This window comes from Thalassophryne amazonica, chromosome 17 (genome assembly GCF_902500255.1).
Source record: "Thalassophryne amazonica chromosome 17, fThaAma1.1, whole genome shotgun sequence".
In the NCBI taxonomy this organism is placed as follows: Eukaryota; Metazoa; Chordata; class Actinopteri; order Batrachoidiformes; family Batrachoididae; genus Thalassophryne; species Thalassophryne amazonica.
Window position 1 is genome coordinate 5626290 of NC_047119.1, and position 9795 is coordinate 5636084.

General features: G+C 39.4%; 1 protein-coding gene across 2 annotated transcripts in view; it reads right to left on the reverse strand.

Annotated features, from left to right (window-relative positions):
* Positions 1-9795, reverse strand: part of ap3b1a (adaptor related protein complex 3 subunit beta 1a) — a 138197-nt gene that overhangs the window by 92816 nt on the left and 35586 nt on the right. For both annotated transcript variants that reach the window (XM_034192186.1, XM_034192185.1), the window contains exons 8-14: positions 5795-5947; positions 3130-3227; positions 2934-2988; positions 2777-2848; positions 2630-2692; positions 1387-1519; positions 1169-1278 (exon numbers count right to left, since the gene is read on the reverse strand). In XM_034192186.1, coding sequence (XP_034048077.1) covers positions 1169-1278; positions 1387-1519; positions 2630-2692; positions 2777-2848; positions 2934-2988; positions 3130-3227; positions 5795-5947 — 684 coding nt within the window. The remainder of the gene's footprint in view (positions 1-1168; positions 1279-1386; positions 1520-2629; positions 2693-2776; positions 2849-2933; positions 2989-3129; positions 3228-5794; positions 5948-9795) is intronic.

Below are 9795 nucleotides of genomic sequence, written 5' to 3' on the forward strand. Positions count from 1 at the left end.
ATCAATACCCATCCCTGATTAAAATAATTTTCTATATGAATTTCTGATTCATTTACTTTTTTTTTACTGCAAATAACCTGTATGTTGAATGAAAGCAACTGTTTCATTGGTGCATTTATTTATGTACATCTTGATCATCGTCTAAACTTAGCTTGCTAAATCTTTATTGGGAAAGTCTGTATTTATACTTCAACTAGCCAGCTTCTGTTTTTCAAGGGCTTTAAAAAAAGCAACTTTAAGCCAACATTGCTAAATTCATATAATAAAGTTTGCATTCAACAACAAATTCAGCTAAGCAAGTGTTTGATTGGATTGTTAGTTTACTGTTATTACAGCCAACAGTTCAGTTAGTGAATTAGTAGCTCAACTTCCTTCCAATGGCACTGCCTGGTCCATTAAACCACCAGCAGTTATCAAAGCTAACTTTTAAGTTAGCTGGGTCCACCACTGAATTTATCTCAATGGGTAGGTGGCAAGCTTGAGAAACAAGAGTCATCAGGAGATGACCTATAGTCCACCCAAGCACACCCTTATGCTAAATATGAATTAAATTGGTCAACAAGTTCTTGAGACATAGTGCTCACAAGGGTGGCAATGACAATACCTTTAATATCTCACTGTGACCTTGAAATTAACACCAAGGTCACTGGAATTGACTGGTGTCGAGGGACCACCCAAGTACACCCTTATGATAAATATGAGTGACATTGGTCAACTGGTTCTTGAGATATCGCGGTAACAAACAAAAACAGATGGACGGACATGCCAATCACTATATAAAAAAGGTAGAAATAAAAATATAATAGAAATATTATATAAGAAAGGAGAAATAGAGGAACATAATGTTTCCATCAAACATAAAGAAACAGAGATGAATGTCAGCACAAAGAAACCCGGGTAAATGTCTAATTTAAAAACAGTATCTCCACGGGAAAGATGAGATGCTTAGCTATGAAACAGCTGTTCACAATCAAGCCGCCTTCTACATTTGACCTCCCCAGTGGCAACGTCAAACCTGGGAGGTGTGCAAATATGCAACTGCACACGTGCATCAGTCAAGATGGCACAATGATGAAAGCTAGCCATAACTGTCATCACATTTCCATTTCACAACTTTAAATCAAGAAAAATTGATAAGAAACAAAAAAATTTTAACATTGACTCGTACAGTGATGCTGTCAAAAAGCTTGGCCATGTGTTTGATGATGTCACTGTGCTGGGTCGGCTGGGTCTGAAGGAGCTTCTTGATCACCACAACGCTCTCGGCCACCACAGTTTCTGGACAGATAACACAAATTGACAGAAAAGCAGACATCTGCAGCGCTTTGGTGTGCCTTTAAAATAATTTTTAAAAAGTGTAGACGTGTGCACATGATAGGATTTTACCATCTCTGTTGGAAAGCAGCAGCACCAGACCATTGAGACACGTGTCTGTTACTTCAGAGATGTTTGTAGCACATCTGCCAATAGCCTGAATGGTGGCTGCTGCAAACGCCTTGTCCTGGCTCTTCACATAAGTCTGGAAACAGTAAAATATGGTTTTCAAATTCTAGTGGTCAGTTGGTCCATAGATGCATAATCTCTCAATAACTCCAAAACAGTTTTGATACTTTGTATGTTGCGCACAAATATGGCACCGATTTTTGGGGGCCTATACTCATATTACAGAGTAAAAAAACTGCAATATTGATTCACCTGTATACATAAAAATGGCAATGATTTCTAACATTTCATTATCAAACTCTTACGACCCCCAAAAAAAACTTCTGCAGTTTAAAAATGAACTTTATTATAAATAACTATGAATATAGTTAACAACCCATCAATGTCCGTCACGTTGCCTTCACTCGGATTAGCAGTCACCATGTTCCATCGCTCAACATTTGCAGAAAATAGACTTCTCATCTATTTTGGGCCAGTCCAACTGGCAGGATAGCGACCACATGCCTCTTATCGCTGAAAAATGCCCAGTCTCATTGAAAATGAATAGCACCTGATCACTTTGCCTCCATCTCGTTGCTAACGTGACCAGGGGGCGACGGGTCCCCAGCCTTGCTTGGCAGGATTGTAAACAATGTCGTTGGACCTCCCTTTGTTGAAAAAACTATGTAATGAGATCATTTCCAACAGTGTTTCTCTTCCTTAAAATAGAAGTTGTGATATCTGCAAAAATAATGCAAACACGGATATGTTCATGGAAAGTTCATATAAGCCAGTTATTGGCCAAGTGTTACACAAAACAAAAAGATTCTCCTAAACAGAAGTACCTCGGAAATGCCGCATTTTCTGGAGTATAAGTGGTTAAATTAATCCACATGGAGGAGGACGGTCAAAGAACAGGGCTGAGGACAGTCATTAACCTTACACAGGGCAAAGTAAGATGGCATCGTGGGTAGAATCACAGTTTGTGATTAGTACCCATGTCATTATGTCATGTTTGTCATTAGTACCCATGTGAAGTCCCGTCACACACATCTGTGACATCACAGAAGCTAAAGATACTTTAAAATACATTACCAGCAACTTCAAATAACAAGGCTAAAGAAAAACTATGAAAATGTTTATGGAGGTTTAAAGTACCAACCTTTCTTTCTTTGTAGCAATTACACATAATCAATGAAAAACAAACCTGAAATTCTCTCAAAATGGTGGAAATGTTGGCTTCATTGGCCAGGTTGGTTAGGATGTCCAGCTGCAAAAATAATACATTTGTGTTGTCAACAACCTGTTTGGTATATTATTATTATAACTACTATATAATCAAACAGATTTTTACCTTCAGGGTTTTGATATGTGTGGCATCTGTGGATCTCACATAGAAACTCTTCATGAAGGGCTCAAACATTCCCTGTTGTGAGATTGTGCGTGTTGTTAGACATCCTGCATCAATGGAGGCTTTTTTTTCCCCATCTACAGTCCACAAGCAGACTTACCTTTCTCTGAATGGACATAGTGGCTATATTCTGGAGAACAATGTACTGCACCTCTCTGCAAAGGAAAATAGGACAATACACAAATCTTCACAATATGGATGTACAGCATAAATTGGGTGTTGAAGGGAAATGCAGAAATGGTCATCATAGCTTTCTGTACATAAAATAGACATTTATGGCGAAAATTCCACTTTACCTGTGGCTTCTCAGTAGTCGAACCAGCGACTTGGTGACTATGTTGACTTCATGCTTGGGTGCCAAATGCCAGTAGAGCTGAGCGACAGACATCACCACCTACAGCAAGGATAATGTGATCATGTATTATAGAAATTAAAATAAACAGCACTGGGCAAAAGTCTTATGCGCACAACTACTTCTGCATAATCTTTCCCCCGTGTTCTCTTTCTTCACTAATATCAGTGAAAGCAAGAAATTGGCAATAATTTAATAAATCTAAACATACATATAATTATGTAGGAGAAAACATACTAAAGTTCCAACAAAGGCATGGGAGAGTTAAGCCCCACCCTCCTCAAAAAAAGAATGTTTTGCTATATTAAAAACTTTCATTATTTACTACATATACTTTTTGTAAAAATATGCTTAAGATTTTTGCACAGTATAGCTGGATTTTTCACAAAGTTACCTTTGTGATATATATATATATAGGTCCCTCGCTATAACACGGTTCACCTTTCGCGACCTCGCTGATTTTTTTTAGTCCAACTTTACTTTTTTTTTACAGCACATTGTGTTCTGCGTCCTCATCAAGCAGGCCGGTCGCTGCACCGCGAAGGGAGAGTACGCGCATTGTGTTCTGCGTGTCTGTTTATAAGAATCTTCTCGCCCAGAAAGAAAAAGAGCGCTAACAACTACCCATAACTGTGTTCTGCCTTCGGAAAAAGACACCTGCACCGAGGTGTCACTCAGTGGAAAAAGACATGACAGCGGAGTGGCGCCACGACGAAGAGGCGCGATCAAAGGAACTGTGAAATACTGGTCAGTCACTATTAATAATTTCTTATGTGTCCAACCTCGTAGGTTGATTGTTAAAATTAAATTCATTAGTTCTAAAAGCCATCATAATTATTTATAGGAAAATGTTTTATATATCAAAAAAATGTTTGGGCCTGAAAACAGGTTGGTCTTATTTTTCTACTAAGGTTTGAAATTTGAGAGTGTTTACACATGAGAGAAAAGTGAGAAAATGTTCATGCCTGTTTGAGAAAAGTGTATAAAGTGTGTAGTGAGGGGTTTTACAGCCTTAAAACGTCTATAATAATTGTAAAAAATAACACTGTCTACTTCGCGGATTTGGCCTATTTCGGGTTATTTTTAGAACGTAACTCCCGTGATAAACGAGGGACCACTGTATATTATATATATATATATATATATATATATATATATATATATATATATAAATTAGGTACAATTAGTTACAACCAGGAGGTGCCGAAGGATCTACGGGGAATCCCCAGCACCAATTAGGCCTACGTATTTCCTTGATTAAAAGCCTGACCTTGAATCGTCACCTGCCTCATTTAATGACCGGGTGAAAACTTTGTCTGAAAAAAATAAACACTTGCCTTAAATAAGCACCGAATCGAAATGCAAATCACTGTGCGCACTGCAAAAACTTGTAAAATATGACGGGAGAGGAAGGAGTGAAACCAGAAAAGTCATAAACTTGCCCTGTCCATCATTTAGCAGGTGTGCGACAGGCTCTAGAGAGGGGTTGCAGCCTCACAGAGGGCTCTGATCTAGCGGTTTGGTTCATGACACCCTGGATATCTGTGTGAAACGTAACACAATATTACAGTGCAGGCAACAAGTACCATTTTGTTAATAATCGGCAGCCTTGAATTTAGGTCCTGCGTCCGCGTAAGGTTTGAAAAAAAAAAAAAAACAGCCGAGCTTTTAATAACGGAAATACCCTTTCCTCAAATCAGCGAGAATCAGTGCTGAACTTCATTTTGCACCTCTGTTACTGGGCACGTCCAAACTGCTCTGTCCGGTACATGCGAGGGGTTTTTAATGGAAATACATTGCGATCTGCAGGGTGTTTTGTCTGATGTGAGCGAAAATCTGTTATACAAAATCCAGTATATATGGTGTTTAATACATAGAAAACTATACAAAAGCATTTGGACTGTTTTTGTCAAGTGAATGTAAATATCTGGTTTATACGATGACGGTTTAGGCAAGTTTTACTGTAATATACATATGAAAACATGTTCCCACGCTGTTGTCATCGTCATAGCACTGACATCATATTTTTTTATTATTATTATTATTAGTCTGTTGAGGTGAATAAAGCCACTTCATGTCCATTTATTTTTAAGTTTCTTTTTCAGAACTCATAAAGGTAATTCTTCAGCAGTGTTTATGACAAGTGTCCATCGCTGCAGTCAGAGTGAAAGAGTTCAGCCGCTGATGAAGATGGAGGATGTCAATGTGTTTTTGTGAGTAAAGACACAGCAAGTCACATTTTAATCAACACTTTCATTTGGGAGCATTTTTCCTCCCGCTGCTATAAAGCGACAGAGACCTTGAGACTCCCGGGTGATGGAGACCTGCACATGATTTTTTTTTTTTTAATGTTAAGCTTGCACTAAGGTAGGTGTGTGTTCCATTTGTTTAAAAAAATGTTACTGGAGTGGATTCTTGCTGGAAAATATGTCAGTGTCTACATAGAGCAGCAGCATTAGTCACTGCGCAGCATTTATGGGTAACACAGTGCAGAAACATGCACAGGCTGCACAACCAGCTTCATTTCACCATGTCGCTTCTACTCTCAATGCCCTCCAAAGAGTTAACGCTGCGATATTGAGACTATTTTAATTGGCCAGCCAACTCACAGCAGTGTTCCTGCTCTGGAGCAGAGGTTTGGTGTTCTTCAACAGCAGTCTGTGGTCTGGATCCATCATGTAAGATTTCTCCTCCATCTGGCCTTTTTCATCCTCTCCAGAATCATAAAAAGTCTTCATATTATTCTCGTCAAACACAGCACCCTGAAACACAGGCGACACAAAATATAACAGAAATGTTTCTGGCAACACACCATCCCAAGCTTCAATTTTGTGTTCATAAAGGACTATAGCACTCAAGAGTCTGAGTATTCTACATCTAGTCTGGAGAGGTGGAGATATGCTTTGGAGAGAAGGGGAATGAAAGTCAGTAGAAGTAAGACTGAGTACATGTGTGTGAATGAGGGAGCCCAGTGGAATAGTGCAGTTACAAGGAGTAGACGTGGTGAAAGTAGAAGAGTTTAAATATTTGGGGTCAACTGTTCAAAGTAATGGAGAGTGTGGTAAAGAGGTGAAGACGAGAGTGCAGGCAGGGTGGAGTGGGTGGAGAAAGGTGGCAGGAGTGATTTGTGACCGAAGAATATCAGCAAGAGTGAAGAAGAAAGTTTACAAGACAGTAGTGAGACCAGCTATGTTGTATGGTTTAGAGACGGTGGCACTAACAAAAAGACAGGAGGCAGAGCTGGAGGTGGCAGAGCTGAAGATGTTGAGATTCTCTTTGGGAGTGACAAGAATGGACAAGATTAGGAATGAACATATCAGAGGGACAGCTCAGGTGGGACGGTTTGGAGACAAAGTCAGAGAGGCGAGATTGAGATGGTTTGGACATGTGCAGAGGAGGGACCCAGGGTATATAGGGAGAAGGATGCTGAGGATGGAGCCACCAGGCAGGAGGAGAAGAGGGAGACCAAAGAGGAGGTTTATGTTTTAAGAGCAGAAGTTGTGCAAATCAATGACGATTTGTAGATCACCCTCTGTGCATTTGCAGGTATTAATGAGACAAATGTAACTCCATAGGAAGGTAGCGGACGTTAGCATGCAAGCTAACATCTGCGAAATGCCTTGTAAATGACTCCAGAGGTGTTATCAGGTTACAAAAACAGTGCTTTTAGTTTTAGAAGTGTTTATTTCTCTCTAGCTTTTACATAATATAAGACAAAGAGGAAATATTTACACACAAATGAAAGTTTTGCAGCTAGCTACCAGCCTGTAATGTTACCATGCTAACCTCCATGAAATGTCTTGTAAATAAGTTCAGAGGTGTTAATAGGTTACAAATATAGAGTTTTCAGTTTTAGAAGTGCTTATTTCTCTCTAGGTTTTACATAATATATGAGAAACATGTATACAAACACACAAAACAAAGTGATTTTGGAGAGACCAGCCACTGATGTCACACTGCCACTCTACTCTGATTGGCTGTCACACCCGCCACTCAAAAACAAAACGGAACAGACTGAAACATGACCTGAATTTTAACCTTTTAAAACACCTCTTAAAATAGGTCAAGGTTAGCCATCTTTGAACTTGTCCAAGTTCCGTGTCCCAAGAATGTTCCCTGTAAATGTGAAAACTCTGGCAGTAACACTCCTCACTCAGGGGGAGGAGGAGTAACAGGAAGACAGAGGGCGGGAATGAGAGGAACAGTAGTAGCCAGTAAACCAGTATTGATTATTATGTCTGGTATTTATATTGTGTATTTATATTTGCAAACTGTTTTTCTTTTTGTTCACTTTCGATACTCTGTGTGCTTCTTACCCTGTGTGCTGCGATACAATGCTGCTGGAACCTCAGTTTCCCTGAGGGAGTTCTACTGAATCTAATAGGACTGGATTTATGTTGAGCATAGACAGACGGATGGACAGACAGTCAGACATAAAGCCTTGATGGCCTCGCACATAAAATGACAGCAACCCCCCCCCCCCCCCCCCCCCCAAATTACTACTTACAAAGCTACTTACATGTATTAAATATATCAGTGGTAGTAAAGCTATTGTGATTAAACTAATGAATTAAACTAATTAATGAATGAATGAAGTAAGTACAGTTGGTGAATTAAAAAAAACAAAACGTCCAATCATTTTCCAATGAAGATATCGGAGTGGAATTAATTTCCTTCCTGCACATCTTTATATGATGTGCTTCTATTGTGTAAAGTTTCATTGAAATCCACATAATACTGTAGAAGACGTCGCATTCAAAATAACTACAGGCAGATGGATGGGGTGGGTGACTGCTATATAATCGCCCCACCCACCCATATTTTTCTTGCAAGTGGTATAAACAAAATTAGAATGTTTGCAACGACTCCAAATTTTAAACATCTTTTCCACATTTTCCTCCTTGTATATACATTTATCACTTTTTGTTTTACATTTATCTTATGTTTTTTATATTTATCTTATGTTTTACTGTACATAACAACTGCAGTTTTATTTCTGGTATGATGTTATTACTGCTTCCTCTGTAGATCGTTATTTAATCGTGAAGTCATTGTGTGTGGACTCAAGTTTCTTTTCCTCCATCTTCACATTTTCGACATTATGTAATATTTTTATAAACATAATTGTGCAGTTAAATCAAATCACAACCCAAAAATTATAAATCTATGTCAGTTGTAAGATGTTTATAAGGAGATTCTTTCAGTTACAACTACAAATCCCCCCCCCTTTTTTTGTCTTTCTCTGCATGTTAAAATTCAGTATTAAAATCAGATATGTACTTGTTTCCTCTTTCATAAAAGAAAATTTGTACATTATTGATTGTGACAATGAAATGGTTTTATTGATGCTTTTGTAATGACAGTTTTCATTTAAACAAGGTAAATTCAAATACTAAACACAAGCGTCTGCACAAACCCACATAGTAAATACTTATAGAGTACGTGGCTACAGTTTATTGAATCAAAAAAATGTACCAACATTTAAAAAACCCTCTGCGCTTTCCTTTCTGGCAGTGTATTTGTTACCTGTCACAGTGTGGGAGTTACAGAAATACATTATGTCCACGTGTGCATGTGATGATGCAAGGGTTCACAGCCTCTCTCAAAAATAAAGCTTTGCAGATCCAAGACAGTGGCGATACATGTTCATCTCACGACCCTCATGTCAGTTCAGAGGGCGCTGACCTGAATGTTCTGGGTTGAATCAGCGAGGATTGCAAAATGTCAGTGACTGCCAGAATAACTGTCCCTCTACAGTAACAATTTGGCAGACAACAACGGGTCCTTCAGGACAGAGCTGCTTTATTTTGATCCATTTCTTTTAGATTTAAAATGAAAAAAAAAGGCGGTAAATGGACATGCTATTTACTTCTGAACTACAACTACATCGTTATCCCATCTTTGAAAGGGGCGATGGGTCCCAAGGCAGAGCAGTTAAGGAGTTCAGTGTTTTGCTGAAGGACATTTCTACACTCAGCGTTAATAGAGGATAAAACACACCCACGGTGTAGCTCTACTGACTGAGCTATAGTTATCTCCACTCTGGTAATTACTACCATCCTTACACAATATAAACGATCTTCTTCTTCATCTTTCAGCTGCTCCCATTAGGGGGCGCCACAGCAGATCAATTGTTTCCATCTCACCTTGTCTTCCTCTGTCTTACCAACCACCTGCATGTCATCCCTCTGCACATCCATAAACCTCCTCGTTGGTGTCCCTCTTCTCCTGCCTGGTGGCTCCATCCTCAGCATCCTTCTCCCTATATACCCTGGGTCCCTCCTCTGCACATGTCCAAACCATCTCAACCTCGCCTCTCTGGCTTCGTCTCCAAACTGTCCCACTTGAGCTGTCCCTCTGATATGTTCATTCCAAATCCTGTCCATCCTCATCACTCCCAAAGAGAATCACAACATCTTCACCTCTACCACCTCCAGCTCTGCCTGCCGTCTTTTTGTTAGTGCCACCGTCTCTAAGCCGTACAACGTAGTTGGTCTCACTTTTCCCTTCACTCTTGCCCATATTCTTTGGTCACAAATCACTCCTGCCAGCTTTCTTCACCCACTCCACCCTGCCTGCACTCTCTTCTTCACCTCTCTACCACACTCTC